At 39.9% G+C, this 20,694-nt stretch overlaps 1 protein-coding gene across 1 annotated transcript in view; it reads left to right on the top strand.

The window, feature by feature from the left end:
- Positions 1-20,694, top strand: part of b4galt2 (UDP-Gal:betaGlcNAc beta 1,4- galactosyltransferase, polypeptide 2) — a 195,339-nt gene that overhangs the window by 161,783 nt on the left and 12,862 nt on the right. The window contains exon 5 of the mRNA XM_067453492.1: positions 3,988-4,110. Coding sequence (XP_067309593.1) covers positions 3,988-4,110 — 123 coding nt within the window. The remainder of the gene's footprint in view (positions 1-3,987; positions 4,111-20,694) is intronic.

The raw sequence follows: 20,694 nt of genomic DNA on the forward strand, positions 1-20,694 counted from the left end.
GGTGGCCCGCCATCGGGTTAGAGTGAGCCGCCTGGAAAAGCATTTCCCGGCGGCTCTTTGGTACTAACAACTGGGTTGTATCCACTTTTGTCTGAGCGTCTTGGGTCACTCGATACAACCTATCCTTAATTATGGCAAAATAAGGATACGTGACGGGCAATGCGGGTTGGAGGGACTGACCGTCGATAGTGCGGACCTGTTGAAAAGCATGTTTTAGAGTCTCATCTTGAGACTGCTCCAGAGGGAAGTCATCGCGGTCCGAGAGAATCAGTCTCTCAACCCCGCTCGGTTCCTCTGAAGCTGTTCCCAAGGGTCCCGTATCAGTCTCGCCAACCTGCACTCGCACCGCCCCGTTCCTAGCCTTGTTTTCCCAAGCGGCATCCGCGCATAACGACCCCAATAACGCCGAAAAGGCGGGCCAATTCGTCCCCAGAATTAGCGGATGCCGGAGGTGGGGACTAACCGCCACCTCAACACTATGCTTTTTCCCCCTAAACTGTATCGTGACTGGGACAACCGGATATTCCACCACATCCCCGTGCACACACCGCACCTTAACCATGCGGCTTGTATCCAATGCCCCAGGCTGCATCAGGCTTTGATGGATCGAGGTTTGGTTACATCCTGAATCCACCAAGGCCTGATATGTACCCCCCTTGATACTTACAGGAATTTGGTACTCTCCTGCTTGATCGGGGGTGGTCCGCTGGACGTCCGGGATCCGGATCATTGTCCCGATGTCCATCCTCGGACATCGGTCCACAAAATGATCCGGATCACCGCACCGCCAGCAGGCCAGCCCAGGCTTACCCGCCACCCCTGCGGCGGGGAGTGGGTTGGAAAATGAGCGCGGGGAGGGTGTGAAACCGGAGCCATTGTCGCCACCCGCCCCTAGCGGCCCCGCCCCCCTGGGCGGAGCCCGCGAACTCCCTGACGGTCCTGGGCCCATCCCACCCCGGCCTCCGGGGGGAACGCGAGGAGGGCCTGGAGGACGGGACCTGGGGAGAGGGACAGGGCGAGAGGGAGAGACAGAGGGGGGAGAGAGAGAGGGAGAGATTAGTAGGGGCTCGCCGACCCCCGGGCACGCCACCAGATTGTCCTCCGCCAGGTTGATGGCCGTCGTCAGCGACGTGGGCCGGTGGCACTGGACCCACTCGGCGGTCTTCTTGGGTAGCCGAGCGATAAACTGCTCCAGTACCACCAGATCGACGATGTGGTCCACGTCGCTTCCACCGGCCAATAGCCATTTGCGGCACGCGTCCCGGAGCTGTTGGGCCATCGCGAATGGTCGGCCGGCCTCGCCCCACTCCAGCGAGCGGAACCTCTGGCGGTGCTGCTCTGGGGTCCGGCCGACCCGCTGGATGATGGCCCTCTTCAGGTCTTCATATTCCAGGAGGTTCGCCACCGGCAGTTGTTGGGCGGCCGCCTGGGCTTCTCCGGTCAGCAGAGGAATGAGGCGCACCGGCCACTGTGCCCGGGGCCACCCGCAGGCCTCCGCGGCCTTCTGAAATAGGTCTATGAAGGCCTCGGGATCGTCCTGTGGCCCCATCTTGTGTAGGGGCACGTGGACCGGTGCGCTGGCGAGCCCGGCGGCTTCGGTGCGAACCTCCCGGTCGATCCAGCTCCGGAACCTCTCGCGGTCCTCTTGCTGGCCGCGGACGATGGCCTCGAAGCGGCGCTCCTGGTCCGCCCGCAGGTCCATCATGGACTGGTGTTGCTCCTGATGGAGGGCCGCGAGAGAGGTGATGATGTCCGCAAACGGCGAGGCGGAGGGCGTTGGTGTTGTCATGGCGGCGGCGCGGTCCTACTTCCTTCCCGGGTTTCGGCACCAGTGTAACAAGTTCGATATAGTAAGGAAGGAAGAGGACACAGGGGTCGGCTGGACTGTTGATGCGTATCTTTATTTTCTCTTTCTCAATGTCAATAACACACTTCTTCGTGTGTTCTCAGTCAAACTCATAAGCAACAATAACTTCCGGTTCGCGGCACTTCCGGCTTCCGGGTAAACTCAGTCTCTGTGTTCTCGCACCAACAGTCCGACTCTCTTTCTCCTCGGTCTCCGGTTCCACCGATCTCTTATACCGTCCCCGCGCTCATTACTGGAACGAGAGACAGGTGTTATTAATCTGCTTCCAACCCACTCACTTACCGCTTGTCCCGCGGCTCTCTCTCCCGCTGCAGACCTCGCTGAACCACGCCCCCCTTGCCACAACTGTATTTGTTTATTGGTGTAATTACTGCATTTATGCCCCTGGAGCACTTCAGCAGTCGTGCGTCTCAAGGGTATATCTGTGGCAATAGCCAACAATACATTGTACGGGTCAAAATGAAGAATAATTTTTCTTTTATGCCAAAAATCATACAGATATTAACATCATGTTCCATAAATATATTTTGTAAATGTCCTACGGTAAATATATTTTAAAAAAAGTAATAGTAATACGCATTGCTAAGGATTTCATTTGGACACCTTTAATTTGATTTGAGATTTTTTTGCATATAAATTTGTTACATTTATATAGTAGCTCTTTTCTGGGTACTCAAAGCGCTTTACGTAGAATGGGGGCAACGCAGAAACTCCTGCAGGATGTACAGAAGATGAAATAACTGTGATTGTAAAGTGGACATGAGGAAACTTTCTCCAAGTGCCTCAAAGCTGCAACGTTTGCTACAGATTTCTGCTCATCCTTGAGATGAGCAGAAATAAGATGAACACGTCATGATGTTATTTAAAACATAGGAAATAGTTTGAGTGGTCATGTTCATACAGGCACTTTTGACCGGGTATATTACTGTCATTAATATGGCAATCTGTGTTTGTTTGGACAGACTTTAATAAGTTCATTTAATCGGTCTCTGATCGAATCTCAACCACCACCAATGTGCTTCATCCACCTCACCTGGATGATGCGACGGCAGCCATTGTGTGCCAGAACACCCACCACACATCAGCAGTGGAGAGGAGACAGAGTGATTAAGCCAAGGGGGATGATTAGGAGGCCATGACGGCCAATGGGAAAATTTGGCCAGGATGCCGGGGTTACACCCCTACTATTTTTCTGAAGGACATCCTGGGATTTTTAATTAAGAGTCAAAGCTCGGTTTAACATCTCATCTGAATGATGATGCTTATTGACAGTATACGACAATTCACCATGACGTCACAACAGTAATAAACGCTCTTCCGGGTGGCAAAAGCCGAAGCATTCCTATGGCAACGCTAGTAAATTGCAGACATAGTTAACATGATTATTAAGGGACTGATTAACTAATTCAGGAGATAGCAATACATGAAATGCCTAACCTTGCTCCAGTAGATGTAGCACTAGTCTACTACCATCATTTTTAAATGAGCCTCAGCCTACCATTGAGTAGTTATTTTAGTGACTGTTGCTGTTTGACTTACAATACATTAGGCTATCGTAGATGGTCTATTTCCCTGTTATCTAACTTAAAAGGCTATGATGGTTTTCTGTTGCTGTGAGTCGGATCAGATGGCACAGACGTGAGCTTCTGATGGTCAAAAGGATAGCGCGCTGTAGACTAGTTTTACCAGTTAATCGCCCATCCAAGTACTGACCAGGCTCAGCCCTGCTTAGCTTCGGCGGGAAACCAATCTTATGAAAGATCAGATATCATTGGAAAGTGTTCAATCCCCTGTGGGAGGACTCTGGGTCTCTGTAGAATCACTCATACAAGATGCAATTTTGTCAAATTCAGATGCTTCAGTTGGCTGACTAAAGGGCTTAGTTCAGAGAACTGAACCTTCAGAATGAGTTTCCACTCTACACTTGAATCCAAAATCTAATCTAATGAGAATCCAAAGCCTTTAACCATACATTGCAAATGGACACGGACAAGAATAGACTGTTTGAGCTATAGCCATTAGCGAAAGTGTTATTGGTGATAGTAGGGTCTTGTGCGCTCAGTTTTGACACTTGATGCTCGATTGTGTTTCAGCTGACTGTGGTCTGTCCCTTCTTGCAGGCTGCCCTATGCAGGGTACTTTGGAGGGGTGTCTGGCCTTAGCAAAAAACAGTTTCTCAAAATCAATGGCTTCCCAAATGAGTACTGGGGCTGGGGAGGTGAAGATGACGACATTTACAACAGGTGAGTCCATAAATATGTCATCTTTCTCTCTTATACTGTAAGTGACTTATGGGTCCTGTACACTGTGCGATTTTTCAAAATCCTTTGCGAATGTCCCCTGTCAGACTGTACGAACATGATCCCCGATGTAAGCCATGTCACACTGTAAGATCTCAGTTGGCATTTATGTCAGACTGCACGATAGTGAAGGCGCGCTAAAAACGGACGCGCGCAAGAAAACTCACCCGGAGCTTTATATCATCAATGAATGACGCGTTCGGTGACAGTGAGCTGCATTACGGGACTGAAATGCTGGCTACAGAGAAATCTCTAGCTCTCGTTTTGGTCATAGTTTGTCTTGAAAAACGGAGATATTTTACTGTTGTCGTAGGAGAAGTCACACTGCAGGATTCTGTGCGGCAAATCTTCTGACACTGCCAGAAATTCGTCTGAGGTAAAATTTGATCGCAGCGCTCATTAATCGGCTGCCGGTGAACATGTCAAACTAACGACCAAAGACGTCAGATTTTAGCCTAGGATCTGAGGAATCTTTTAGGATTTGCTAAATTTGTCTCAGACGGCCAAATCGTGGGCAAAATCGCACAGTGTGCACCCGGCTTTAGTCCTTTATGTCATGATAAAGTCATGATAAAATGAAAGTAATGTCAGATCTTTTCTCCCATATTGTGACATAAACCAACCCAATATAACATAATGACCACTGACAGGTGAAGTAAATAACTCTGATTATCTCTTCATCACGGCTCCTGTTAGTGGGTGGGATATATTAGGCAGCAAGTGAACATTTTGTCCTCAAAGTTAATGTGTTAGAAGCAGGAATAATGGGCAAGCGTAAGGATTTGAGCGAGTTTGACCATCAGAACTGGACCACGGAGCAATGGAGGAAGGTGGCCTGGTCTGAGGAATCACGTGTTCTTTTACATCACGTGGATGGCCGGCTGCGTGTGTGTGGCTTACCTGGGGAACACATGGCCCCAGGATGCACTATGGGAAGAAGGCGAGCCGGCGGAGGCAGTGTGATGCTTTGGGCAATGTTCTGCTGGAAAACCTTGGGTCCTCCATCCATGTGGATGTTACTTTAACACGCTCCACCTACCTAAGCATTGCTGAGACCATGTTCAGCCTTTCATGGGAACGGTATTCTGGTGGCTGTGGCTCTTCCAGCAGGATAATGCTCCTGACACAAAGCACAAATGGTTCAGGAATGGTTTGAGGAGCACAATAATGAGTTTGAGGCGTTGACTTGGCCTCCAAATTCCCCAGATCTCAATCCAGTCGAGCATCTGTGGAATGTGCTGAACAAACAAGTCCGATCCATGGAGGCCTCACCTCACAAATTACAGGACTTAAAGGATCTGCTGCTAACATCTTTGTGCCAGATACCACAGCACACCTTCAGGGGTCTAGTGGAGTCCATACCTCGATGGGTCAGGACTGTTTTAGCAGCAAACACAATATTAGGATCATAATGTTATGCCTGATCGGTGTATATCCGAGTTTAATGGATTATTTAAAAAAAATAACAAATGCTGATCAGGTTTTGAGATGTGGCCGTTGCACTGAAAACCAGAGGCAGATGATCCTGTATCATCAAGTCATAAGTCCTGCATATGTCACTAGAGAGAAGTCTGTTGTTTCACCAGAAAAAATTGGATGGATGTTTCATAATTAATATTAATAACATGTATTTTGAAAATAGATTGGGTAATTTTTCTATTAATATTGACTTTAAATAAGAAGTTTCAAACTGGTGTGGAGAAAGTTTGATGGAATTATGCAAATATATGTATTTTTGATTTATTGTTATTTGAGATATTTTTAAAGGGATCCCTCGCAGAAGGATTGTAACAGGTTCATTTTGCTTGTCAGAATATTTTTCTGAACAACAAAGAGTAGTTGTATGGTTGTCCACTGTTTTTGTTAATGAGGTCTAATTCATTTCATTTGTATGTTGCTTTGGACTCGTTTGATAAGATATTCTTCCACCAAACCAGTTTCACACCAGTTTGTCAGATGGTTGATAACATGTACAGCAGAACAAGTAAGGCAAAGCAGACGCACACCTCTTTGAGGTGCAACTTGCGGGAAAAACTTGAATTAAAAGCTTTCTTAAGCATAGCATGGCATTTATTTACCAACGTTTTACTCTCCATTTTGTAAAACTCTACCTTGGCAAATGCTACTAGCCAAAAGGTTGATCAATAAATGCCATGCTGTGCTGAAGAGAGTGTGCAGTTTTCTCTTTTAATAAAATACAGCACCACAATTTGAGGTAAGTGAGCAGCAAAGTCGAGGCAATTAAAAATTAAAAAAGCTTCAAAGGTTTTATTTAAATTATGTATTAGTCTAAGCTCTTTTCTTAAATTAAAAAGAAATAAAATAAAAAATGTTAGTGGTAGGCTAGTGGTTCTTGCTGGTGATTCCAGAAACAAACCTTTTAAAAGGTGATTTATATGCTGTCAAAATGCACATATTTATGATTATTTATTGACGTTTTTTGCATGTCATTTGTGACACATTTTGGTTGATGATTGATGTATCACATCGGTATAATATTTCCAAGTTTTTCGATGGCTACCCTTTGCACTGTTTCTTGGCAAACGTTGGCCGACTTTCCGGGATGTCATTTTGTTTTGAGGTCTGGTAGACAGGGTTTGAAATGTTGTAGACAGGCTTTTTAAAAAGTCATGAGTAAGCATGCGTCATCAGAAACAGTCACTTTGTCGCTGAATAGTGTCTTTGCGCTGTTTCTAGGTCTTTTTCTTTCTCAGCTCTGCACTGGATATATATTCTCACCGCTCAAAAATCTAGACCATGTCCAGACAGAAACGTGTGAATAGACGACGCTCTGCTGCCTGATGCCTGTCCCTCCAGATAATGAATAGCTGCGTGTTCACTAGCTATCATTTTTCCACGCTCAGGTGATGAGAGAGCAAAACCTGCAGTATATCAGGGCACGCACGCTCCTGCAACAGAGATAACACTCGTGGAGAAATGTCCCATCACTCTTTTCAGTTGTTTGGGGTTGCATTGACGGCAGATGGCTGAAAAACTGGATGGTGTGATAAAGCACACTTCTCACATTATCTCTTTCTGCCTTTTCCAACTGCTTTTGTGACATGATTAGATAGATTACATAAGTAAAAATAAGCTTTGAAAAGCAAGAGCTTCCCCTGAGACCTCGAGCTGAGCTGCTTTTATTGGGAGATTATAAATAACTCAATGGTGTTTTGAAGGAGATTATTTTTTGTGGCTTTTATTACGTATATTGCATGTATATTTATTATCTTTTGGACATTCTTACTGTTCATTGTATGGTTTAGTTGTGTTGAAATGATCACCCTTGCCAGGACAATAAATTAAAAAACGCTCACCGGTTGCTCACCAGGGCTGCATTGATCAAAAATACAGTAAAACAGTAATATTGTGAAATTTTACAGTTATTTAAAATTGAATAACTGTTCTATTTGAATATTTTTTTAAACGTAATATGCAATTCTTGTGATGGCATCATTATTATGAATATTGAAAATTGTTGTGCTGCGACTACATTTTTGGGGATTGGGATGCTTGATAAATAGACAATTCAAACAGCATTTATTTAAAAAATAAAAAAATTATCCCAAACTTTTGAACGGTAGTGTAAATATTAAATATGTACACACTTATCCATGTCTGGGATGTTACTGCATCATACTTTAACCTTAAGTGGCCATGCATTCATTCTTTCTTGTTGTCTTGAGATCTCAAACAAACATAAGTTGTGATCTTTTTTCGAAAAAATGTGTAGAAAAAACAACTTTTGAGATAATTGAAAAATATTGTTAATTATATGTAGAAATCATGAGAAAATTAAAGGATTAGTTCACTTCAAAATTAACATTTCCTGATAATTTGCTCACCCCAATCTCATCCAAGATGTTTATATCTTTATTTCTTCCGCCGAAAGAGCTTCAGAGGCCGATCTGATCTCTGACCGATCCCAGAGGAATAGGGTCTGATCTAGACTAACCTTCAGACATTTTCTTAATTTTTTTTTATTTATATACTTTTTAACCTCAAATGTTTGACTTCGTAGTTCTTTGTCATGGCGTATGACGTCCTCACGTCGGAAAGGTCACGCGTGATGTATGTGAAAGAACCAACCCAAAACGAACGGGCAAAAACTAAATCAAACGCCCTTTACAAAAATGAAGGTAAAACAATGACGTCGGACAATTTTGAAATTGGAGGAGAACATGAGATGGAGTTTTTCTGCACTGGGGTCGGTACTTCCACCAGCGTGACCTTTCTGATGTGATGAACAACAACACCAAAGTCGAGCATTTGAGGTTAAAATGTATATAAAGTTTTTTGTTGTTGTTGTTTAAATGGGATCTTCTCCTCTGGGATCGGTCCGAGCCTCTGAAGCTCTTCCTCTGAAACTGTATTGATTTGGACCTTCAGCCGGCGGTTCCCATCGAAGTCCATTATGTGGAGAAAAATCCTGGAATGTTTTCCACAAAAAGCTGAATTTCTGTTCAACTGAAGAAAAAAAAGACATGAATATCTTGGATGAGATGGGGGCGAGGAAATTATCAGGACATTTTCACTTTGAAGTGAACTAATCCTTCATTAAGTTCATAAGTTCATGACAATGCAGTGCAGAAAATAATGATGCATTGCCTTACACAGTATACAATAAAGTGACTTTTAATTGAAAGAAATACAGCATGCGTTTAAAGCGAAACATTTAATAAAAATACAATTTAAATGGTAAAATAGATGAATTCATACACTCTCTAAAAAAAAAGACCAGTAACTGTTTAAATGCTTCTGAGAAATGTAGTTCCACCAAACACTGTTGACTTGATCCAGCTTTGATATATCCCTGAAGGATGAGTGTGTGCTGTTTCTCAGACAGGGTGGCGATACAGTGGCCTAAAGTGCAGTCAGCTGTGAGCAGTCCTTCAAAGATAAGATGTGAGAGTAAAAGGCCTGTGGACCCAGCTGTGTGTTCTGCTTCGAATTCCCTGTCTGACTGGTGGAGAGACATGCGCAGAGTTTAGGTCCTCTGCACTGTAAAAAATATTGTTGGTTTAACTTAAAAAAGTGTTGAAATGAAACATTTGATACAATGGAGGAAATTGGCTTAATAAACAGAAAATCAAAATATTATTGTATCTCAACCACATAAAAAAATTATAAATCATGCAAATAGCACTATTTGGCATGTTTCACTGCGTCATCAGAAATAAAACACACACAATTACCCAATATGCTTACAAAATCTTTCAATAATATTTGAATAAAGGTTGTCGAATCTCAAAAATGTTCATTGTATTGAATCAAATTTTTAATTTCAATTGAACTCAAAATTTTAAAGCAACCTGGTAACTTATTATTATTTATTTTTTTACAGTGTGGGTGGAGGTTTACTCCAACATACTGTCACTTCTCAAAAATGTTAGCTAATTTAAACTAATCTAAAATGTAGCTAATATAAGCAATTTTAGAACGGTAAGATTTTGTAAATGTTTTTAAAGAAGTCTCTTCTGCTCAAGGCTGCTTTTATGTCATTAGAAATACAAAAAATCTGTAATATTGTGAAATATTATAAAAAGGGGTGGTTCCGTGTTTTTTTTCTAGGCTTGGTTGTGTTTATGGAGCGCAGTATAACATGTCTTAATAATAATTTTTTTCTTCTATTCTCCCTTTATTCCACACCGCTGTCTCCACTGTCCTTTGAACGGCTCGTTTGCTTCCTGCTTCTATGAAGCTCATCCCTATGAATAACACAATGGTCTTAGATTGGTCAGATGGCCAAATGTAGTTTCCTGTATTTTTATTGGCTGAAGTGCCGAGCACAGGTTGTCGGAAACGCCACGCCCCTTCCCATTACGGGCAGAAGTCACATCTGCGGAGACTAGCAAGGGTTTATGATGTCACCAACCCAGGAAGAAGCTCGTTGTAGTCCAAACCGGCCATTTTTGTAGGCAATAAACTGCCATAACTTTAAAAGACAATATCTCCGTTTGCATTGAACTTTCAGCGCTGTAACTTTGCAGATACTGTTTATGCTCAAGCGGCGACATTACACACTAACTAAAGTTACAAAAGTGAAATCGCATGCAACCACCCCATTAAAATATAAAATAACTGTTTTCTATTTCAATATATTTAAAAATAGATCCTCCTCTCTAATGTCATTTATTCCTGTGATGCAAAGCTGAATTTTAGCATATCTGCTTTATTCGTGTTTTGGTGGTGTTATGATAAAGAGAATATTTACAACATGACTGGCAAGTAACCTTGTCCAGTATTTTTATCTTTATGATCAATATCTGGATGGTAATCAAACTCCAGATGTGTACAGTCCCTTGTATTTGTTCCCTGTCTGACTGGTGGAGGCACGAGCAGACTTTAGGTCCTCTGGGTGGAGGTTTACTCCAACATACTGTCACTTCTCTGGACCAGTTTTCTGGAGCTCCAGGGACTCCCAGTGCCTGTCAGAACAACCTCCTCTCTTCCCATATCTTTGATGTTCGCCAGTCTGACAGTCTGAGCCCAAGTGCCAATGGACATCCTCCTCTCTAAGATTGAAATTCTGCAGCGCGGCTTCTTAAAATCTGTCAGTCTGTGCGGACCTGCCCCTCTGCCATAGCCGGACCGGCTCTGTGGATTGGGTTTTTTTCTTCCGTTTGTTTTTGTGAAGACGGCTAGCATTAGTGTTCAGAAACTTTGTGTCTTGCTGTAGCTGATCTTGCAGTACAGTCGATCCATTTGTGTCTTTTCTGTCCGTAAGGAAGAACTGGTGGTAGGCTTGATCAAAGATGACTCCACACTGATATGGAGTAGCAAAGGTCAGCCACGAGAAGCCATTTCTGCCAATGTTTTTATTTTTATTTTATTTTTTATTAAATGTATAGCAGTGTCAGAGGGTCATTTTCCAGCTGCACAACTACACTGTTTTTTTGTTATGGTCATAGTTTCCATCTTTTGATGAAAATATTCTTTGTTTTATAAGTTTAGTAATTAATTTGCCATGTCATGTAAATTCATTATAGCTAATTTATTATATTTTATAACAATATACACTTTCGGTCAAAAGTTTTAGAACGCTAAGGTTTTTAAATGTTTTTAAAGAAATCGCTTCTGTGCTGTAAAAAAAGGCACATTTTGAACTTTTTCAGTACAATCGACTTGGATGTTATTTCAGCTTAAATTATGTTAAACTGACTTTAAAAAATGAGTTACATCTTGTATAACTAATAAAAACAAGTTTAACGTTTCTTAACTTATATTGATGAGTTAAAACAATGTAAAAACATGTGTTGTCATAACTTATTGAACATATCATTTTTTTACAGTGACTAAGGCTGCATTTATGTTATTACACTGTAAAAAAAAATATTGTTGTTTTTTGTTGGTTTAACTTAAAAAAGTAAGTAACCTGGTTGCCTAAAATTTTGAGTTTATTGAAATTAAAAATTTGAGTTGAGACAATGAAGGAAATGTGTTTAATAAATAGAAACTCAAAATATTATTGTATCTGAACCACATAAAACATTTGATAAATCATGAAAAAAGCACAATTTGGCATGTTTCACTGCGTCATCAGAAATAAAACACACACAATTACCTAATATGCTTACAAAATCTTTTAATGATATTTTAAAAAAAGGTTGTCGAATCTCAAAAAAATTTCATTGTATTAACTCAAAAATTTGATTTTAATGAACTCAAAATTTTAAGGCAACAGGGTGACTGTTTTTCTAAATAATTTTTTACACTGTAGAAATAGAAAAAAACTGCACTATTGTGGAATATTATTAAAATATAAAATAACAGTTTTTTATTTGAATATATTTAAAAATGTAATTTATTCCTGTGATGCAAAGTTGAATTTTTTAGCATCGTTACTCCAGTCTTCAGTGTCACATGATCTTTCAGAAATCATTCTAATGTGATGATTTACTGCTCAAGAAACATTTATGATTATTATCAATGTTGAAACAGTTGTGTAAGAAACTTTGATGAATAGAAAGTTCAAAAGAATCAGATTTATCTGAACTATAAAGCTTTTGCAACATTATAATTTTCTATACTGTCACTTGATCAATTTAATGAATCCCTGCTAAATAAATGTATTCATTTCTTTGTTCTTTCCCCAAAAAATAATAAAATACAATTATTACCGACCCAAAATATGATAAATGGTAGTACAATAATATAAAAGCTTTCAGATAAAGGCTTTTGTTTTTAACTTTCTATTAATCAAAGAGTCCTGAAAAAAATAATTTACACAACTGTTCATTGGATTTAATTTATCGATAACTCATGTTTAATTCTTGCATCTAAACTCAATATTTCGTTAATGCCAAGATTTTTCACCTGATTAAATGCACAGATTCGCAAACTAGTTCCCCAATGGCGTGACAGAGGATCTCGGATCTAATCTGTCCTCGTATTTTTTTTTTTTTCCTCATCAAAACCGAATATCATCAGTGGTTATATATCAAGAGCAGGGACAGTTTTCTGTGCATTTTGTTTTGATATTTCACAGAAATAGAAAGTCTCTGCAACGTTAAGCGATAGATTAAAATAGATTTGTGATAGATTAAACAAGAGAAATCTGCACTACTGATAACAACGAGCGCCAGATCGCCTCTTATTTAACAAACGAATGAAATTATGCTCTGCTAGTTAACTGGAGGTGTTTTGTTTGCATTAGGCACATTCATCTGTGCAGTAAGATGTTTCAAAAAGTGGTCGGGACGATATCGACCCTGGCAAAAAAGTGTTGGGGTCAATTTTTTGAGCAATTTCACATGGATGCGTTGATACCGAAACAGGTCCTCATTAAAATGAGCGTTGAGGGGCCAGAACTGATGGATTATAATGCCAGTCAGGATGTTAGGCTGTGGTTCTCCAAGGAAAGATGACCAGAAGGAACAGTTTAAGTTTAACTGCAGAGTGTTACTAAAGTTAAAATTTATGGTGTAGATTTTTTTCTGGTTTTCCCTTGTATTCATAATTGTTCTTTTTTTAAATAAGTCGGACCAGTAGAGGCATTGGGCCCTATCTTGCACCCGGCACAATTGACTTTGTACACCGACGCATGTGTCATTCCTATTTTGCACCCGTGCAAAGCACGCTTTTCCCTCCACAGAAGCACGTCACTAAACTAGTGAATGAACTTGCGCTCCTTGGACGGTTCATCACAAAAAAGGAGGCGTGTTCCGGCGCAAACAATCCCTGGTGCTATTTTGCTGTTCCATTAAACAATTGCGCCACTGACCAGAAAAAACCTAGTCTAAAGTCAGCAGCGCGTTGCACGTTGTTCATTATGCTATTTTAAGGGCACATGCTTGACCATAATCTATAGCGTGCACAACGCGCATACACTTTGCTCATGTAATCTACACAGATGCAACAGTTATTTTTGCAAATCATAAATTGTTACACTAAAAAAATATTAACACATGAGATGACGGAAATCTTTGTGGTGTGCCACGAAGATGTGAAAAAATAGGCATAAATCTAGCTTACCAATTATTCAGGCAAATTGTAGTAATTAAGGATCAGACCTGTTTGCCCAATAGTGACAAGACATATCTGTATATAAGAACATCTGACAAATTGGTTTGTCCGTCAAAAAAATCACTGTTTAACCGACGCTATTTTGGGGGAGTTTTTCCCATCCCCATACAACACAACTCCTCTGTCTTTCACTGCTCTTACAAGAACATCAGTCACGTCGGCTGTGAACCGCTCCTGGTGTGCACCTGGTAAATACGCCATAATAATAGCAATCTATAATGGAACTTGCGCAGCTGCTTTTAAAGGGAATGTTGAATGACGCTCTGACTGGTTTATTCACGTTACGCCCAAACCACACCTATGAATAATGAAGCTACTTCAGACCAACCCATTTTAGATTTGCGCCGGGCGCAAGAGCCATTTATCCCGCCGGGAAAATAGCAACAGCACCGAGACCCGCCCACAAAGTTACTTGCGCTTCGCGCTTTGACACTTGCGTTTCAGATCGTTAAAATAGGGCCCTAAATCTAAAAAAAGTCTTAATGGAAGAAGCAGCGTCTCTCATGCTCTGCAAGCTGGACTGAAGGTCATCGCTGCGTGCTTTGGAGTGAACTCACTGTGGATGGAAATAGCCCAAAGGGATGTGTGTGAGGGAGGATAGTGGACCCAGATTAATCTGTCCAGGCCTCATGCACAAATGATCCGTCAGACTGGCTTGAAACAAAAAGCGAAGTTAAAAAAAGCCTTTGGAGAGGTTTTCTCTACCCTCTAGCCATGTGTACAGAGAAACAGTCCATCGTTCTTTCTTTGATTTTCAACATCGGTGTAGTTGGAGAGGATGGAAGCCCTGGAGGGACATTTCCCTTACAGTGCAGAAAGGAGGAGACCGTGAAGGTGTGCTCCACTGTGCAGTTTAAAATGAAAGCGAATAGTTATGAACTATCTTTGCGAGAATGGACTAAAATGAGCAGTAAAATATTTTTGCCGGCGTTCAACAGTCCTAGGGCCAGATTTACTAACCAGGGCACATTAGCGTGAGAGTGCAATCAAGCACGGATGAAGGGGAAAGTTTTGCACGTGATTAGCTGACAATGTGCACATTAAATAACACAGACACAGATCATTTTCTTAATGGCCCACTGAAATCAAAATTGAAGTTTTTTAGCTTTTACTATGGCTGTGTTAGCCTTAAGTTTTGAATAAGCTGGTATCTTCCAAAACAATGAAAACAATTGCATTTAGGAGATATGAGCACTCAAAACAGTCTCTCACTTCCGTTAAAACGAATCTCAGATTTTGATGACATCATCGCAGACTTCACCTTCTCGTCAATTTTTCTGTCCAATCAAATGCTCTCTAGAATCTAAAGCCCGCCCCCTTCACTGCTGAAGCGGCGGCTGAAATCGGTCAGTTGTTAACACACATTTACTCATTTCTGCATGGTGAAAGGCACAGAGCACACTATATATGCGATAGGAAACAATTCAGTGTAAATATGCTTTCATTTGAGGCGAATAAAGTCTGTTTTCACGTTAGTTTCACACACCGCAGCAGCGCACACACCCCAACGGCTCTGGTCTAAATTTAGACTAGCGTTACAGACACGAGAGCGCAGCGCGGATCATAGGCGCGAGTCTGCGCTGACTACAAACATATCGACCCATTTTAATTCTGCACAGAATGCTGCATTTCAAAGCGATATGGAGGAGATTATGATGATGAACAGTGTTGGAGGAAACTGGCTTCACCAAACAGAAAGGCTCTAGTCAAACTGTATATTAACGAAACGCTATTGGCTGTTTCAAAAAAGGGGAGGAGCTGCTAACAGCTGGAGCTGTTTCAGAAGAAGTCACCTCATTGAATAATGCGGCGTGTTTCAAGGCACTTCAGTGGGCCTTTAAAGGACAACTCCGGGGAATTTTTACGTTTATCTTGATCGTTATACCTTTGTGAGTAGAGTCTATAGAAAAACAAAACGAACCAGATTGGTGCTTGCAACACGGAGTTATTACAGTTAATGCCCAGAGCCCCCCTCAGCTAAAACGGCAGCTTTGGGGGCATAAATGTAAAGGGTGTCTTTGTGCCTCTTAGCGGATACAGAATGCAAATAAAATGTCTGTTTAACATAAACAGGTCCTTTACATGACAACGAGATGCGTTTAGCCACTTAGCCATTGTTAAAATTAATCTAAATAGTGTTTTAGACGGCTAGCTGTAGTCGCAAAGTACTCACATTTGTACTCACAAAGATATAACGATAAAGATAAACTTCAAAAATTCGCCGGAGTTGTCCTTTAATAACCAAGAGCTGCACAGTTTAGCGTCTGGTTTAAGACATGCTTTTTTTCAAATAATGGTGCAAATACCACTAAATTCATGAGAAATTGTGTGATTAATACTCTCCTGCTATAAATTTTGCATCTGAAAAGGAAACTCCTACAAATGCATATGCAATAAGGTCAGCTGTCCACGACTTTTCAGCGATAATTTATCACTGAGTGTCTTTAGTCATTTCTGATCGTAGTATTTTAACACCAAAAGAGGGTTTTCGCTGGCGAGAGCTGATAATAACTCTGGCCTTTAGCCTGAGTGTGTGCAGCTCTATGGACTTGTGCACATTTAGCAGGTTTCGGTGGCGTTTCATCGCTGACCTCCATTTTTTTAGCAGGCAGAATGTGGGTAAAATTCTGAACATTGGCTAATATTTCTGCGATGACCGTAAACCACTCTCTGATAATTATTTATTTATTTATTTTTAAATGTAATAGTGAAAAACACTTTAAAATCACTTTTAAAACGAAGGCAGCGCCTATTTTCACAAAGTGAAAATAACACTCTTAGCAATAGATTATATTTACACGAAGTGCAAATAGCTGTAGATGATATTTACTAAGTGAAAATAGTGATATATTATATGTACACCATGCAAAAGTAGCAGTTCTTCTGTCTTTAAATAAATATCTTTGTATTAACTGAAAAATCGATAAAATAATTTGATGCCATTATTTTATTAATTTTATTTAAAACAGTTAATTTAATGAATGTTTAATATGTTACTAATAACTAATAATGCATTACTTACCTTAAAATTTAGCCAATGTTTTTTTTTTTTATTGTTTGGCAAAGAATAAAGGAAATCAATTTTCTTTTTTTATATCAAATATTTTTCAATGTTGCATTCGTTTAAAATTATTAAATGCATCTATTGATTTGTCATTTTATTTTGAACTTGCACTCCTCCATAAAATGATGACAGTCAAATATATTATTAATGGAGAATATAAATCATAGTAATCAGTACAGTATGACTCCAAACAGTTTATGAACAAACAAATAAAAACAGAGAGAGAAGGGGAGTGTGTTCAGGAGGGCTGTGATGGAAGAAGAAAGCCAGACAAGGTCAGTCATTCTGCCGATCGTATGACCACTCCTCTGCCCATCCCTCCCTTTCTCTCTCACTCTTTCCATCTCTTTCCTCACCTTCTGTCTGTCTGTCTCACTCCCTCCACGTCTGACTTATCTTTTATTCCTGCTTCTTTCCTATTTCTGCTCTGCCAGCAAGACATGAAGTTATAGTAATGATTTCAATCCCCCTCCACTCCGAGGGTCTAATGCAATTAAATGAACTGCAGGGAGGAAGAAAGAAAGGACATGTAGAAAAATCCTCCATTAATCCAATCAAGAACTACGAGCCAGAACCGATCTCCAGTCAACACTATTCATTATTACATCAGCATTCAAGCAAACATTACCTTAATAACAAAACGCATTCTTGGCTAATAGAGACTCTGCTAGTTATTTCATCATATACCACTATTATGGTACAGTAGTAATGCTTGTGTTTGTATTTGCTTTGAGTAATGAGTGTTTCTCGACCTCTTTTCCACATTTGCTCTCTCCCTGCAGGTGTTTTAATGCAATCTTTGACTGTAAGGCTGAAGTTAATTTAGTAGCATCTTCTGTTTGTTCCTCACCTCCCAAAAAACAGGCTCATTTTTCTATGCAGTGGCAAGAAGTCACAAATCTTTCAGATATTCGACATGGATTTCTAAAGTCTTTATACGGCACAGCATTTAGCTTTCCCCCCAAATCAGACGACTCTCAAAGCGCGGCGGATCCAGAATAATCACAGCTGTCTGAGCCGAGAGTCAAAGGCCAGAGAGTTCAAGGAAACACTGTTGTGAATGAAATGCCACCGCCACATATGGTGTGAAAATATTCAGCAAATAAATGCTGTAATATGTGTGTGTAATGTGCATAATAATGAATACAAATCCGGCTCCAAGGCATTTATCCCTCGTCTTGCGTGAGGCGCATGACTGTTTAGCCACATTACTGCGAGTGTCCAGAACAAGAGTAATTCAAAACATGCATGCAGTTATCTGAGCTTTCTTGTCATCCGTTTACACCTCCTTCACATGCCTGGAACTGAACTGATCCCAGCCAAAATCAAATCAGAGCAGAAGAGCAAAAAACAGCTGGTCTGGACTTGTTTTTTGTTTAGGTTTTCATAATTAGGCAAGTTTCTTAATTTTTGCATTCATAATCAGTATTTTTTAAATTATTATTTTCACTTAGTGCAATTAAAATGCCTTTTAAAAAAAAGTGATCTTAAAGTGTTTTTCTTATAGTTCTCCATTATTTAGTTTTGAAGAGGCGCTGACCCAGTCATCTCATCCTTACGCTTGCCCATTTTTCCTGCTTCTAACACATCAACTTTGAGGACAACATGTTCACTTGCTGCCTAATATATCCCACCCACTAACAGGTTAACTGAGATGCTCTGTGTATTCTGACAGCTTTCTATCAGATCCAGCATTAACTTCTGGAGCAGTTCTGTTTGATCGGACCACACGGGCCAGCCTTCGCTCCCCACGTGCATCAATGAGCCTTGGCCGCCCATGACCCTGTGGCCGGTTCTCCGCTGTTCCTTCCTTGGAGCACTTTTGATAGATACTGACCACTGCAGACCGGGAACAGCCCACAAGAGCTGCAGTTTTGGAGATGCTCTGACCCAGCCGTCTAGCCGTCACAATTTGGCCCTTGTGAAACTCGCTCAAATCCTCACGCTTACGCCTTCCTGCTTCTAACACATCAACTTTGAGGACAAAGGCTGCATCCGAAACCTGAAAAATGCTGACTTTGGAGAACATATTAAGGTAGGAAGGCGCCAAAGCACGTCTGAAGCCAATGTTTGCTTCACTTCCTTCATCTGATCGATTTTTGTTGATAAATAAAAAAAACCAACCAGCAAACGCAACTTTCGGACGACATCTTTTTTCCCCCAGCTCCACTGTTACAAAACAGAACGTGGAGCTAAAATTGGATTGGGACGTGCCTTGATGCCTTCCTACCTTGAAATGTGTCCTCCGTAGACAGCATTTTCCAGGTTTCAGACGCAGCCAAAATATTCACTTGCTGCCTAATATATCCCACCCACTAACAGGTGCCGTCATAAAGAGACGATCAGTGTTAATCACTCCACCGGTCATAATGTTATGCCTGATCGGTGTATATCAAAGCACCATCGACTTTGCTTCGTCCATAATGTGCAGTCTTGTTTAACAGTTGTTTAAAATGTACAAAGGACTGGTTACAAATGACCAAATGAATTTGCATGCAAATGTGTTCACTGTGAAGTTTGGTCCTCCTCAGTGACGTTCACAGATCCACTCAGTCTTCTTTATGGTTGACATTGTCTTCTCTCATTATAATCTCAGGCCCTCAGGAATCTTCTTTCTGTTTCTGGGTCAGGAATACCCAGAGATTACCTTCAATCCTTCTAGCTACATTATTTATGACAAAGGCCTTGCTCTTTTATTGTTAGGATGAGGTATATAAAAAAATTAAATAAATCATAAGATCCCACACAAACACACACGAATAGGCATGGCCTTATTCTCCTCGGGAGGATTTCCATCTAATCAAATCATTTAAGAAAAGCGTCGTCCTTCGCAAATGCAGCGCACGGCTCAGTGCTCGCGCGATACGATGCGATGCTCACATGACAAACAGAAGATTTGCACTAATGCCAAGACCTGGAGCCCAGCAGGGAGATTAGGATGGCTGGATTGTTCAAGCAGTCCTGAGCAGCTCTAAGCTGTAGTTACTCAAACAAATGGGATTGTACTCCAGGCTGGGTGTGTGTGGAGCTGCTCTCTTAAGCAAACATTCTCCATACAGTTCTCAGCTTCTGACTTGTTCTGCTTAGTGCTTTCCATTCTGTCTTGTTTCCTGCTCATTTGACATTTTCTGGCTGTAGCTGCTTGATGTTCATCGTTTGTTAATTAGTGAAAGTCACTGAGAGGAAAGTCAAACTAATGTCTACTTCAATATCAAAAAAGAACAAAATTATTAAAAAAAATATAATAATGATGATAATAATAATCATAATATTCATAATAATAATAATAATAATAATAATAATTATTATTATTATTATTATTATTATTAACAAAAACATTTTTCAATTATTAAAAAGGTCTAATAATAATAATAATAATAATAATTATTATTATTATTATTATTATTATTATTATTATTATTATTATTATTATTATCATATAAACATTAATAATAATAATATACACATCAACAACAACATTTATATTATTATTATTATTATATTATTATTATTATTATTAATAATAATAATAATAATAATATAATTATTATTATTATTAAACAATTCTCAATTATTAAAAAGTCCATAATAATTATAATATATTAATAATAATAAAGATTAATATTATTATATAAACATCAATGACAATAATAATTAAAATTGTTGTTAATATAAAAATAATATTATTACCAATTCTCAATTATTACTAAAAAGTTAATAATAATAATAATAATAATAATAATAATAATAATAATAATAATAATAATATAAACATCAACAAAAATAATTGTAAATATATTTATATTATTATTACTACCAATTCTCAATTATTATTAAAAAGTAAATAATAATAATAATAATAATAATAATAATAATAACTGTTGTTAATATAAAATATTATATTATTATTACCAATTTTTAGTTATTACTAATTAAAA

This window comes from Pseudorasbora parva, chromosome 9 (assembly GCF_024679245.1).
Source record: "Pseudorasbora parva isolate DD20220531a chromosome 9, ASM2467924v1, whole genome shotgun sequence".
Taxonomy (NCBI): Eukaryota; Metazoa; Chordata; class Actinopteri; order Cypriniformes; family Gobionidae; genus Pseudorasbora; species Pseudorasbora parva.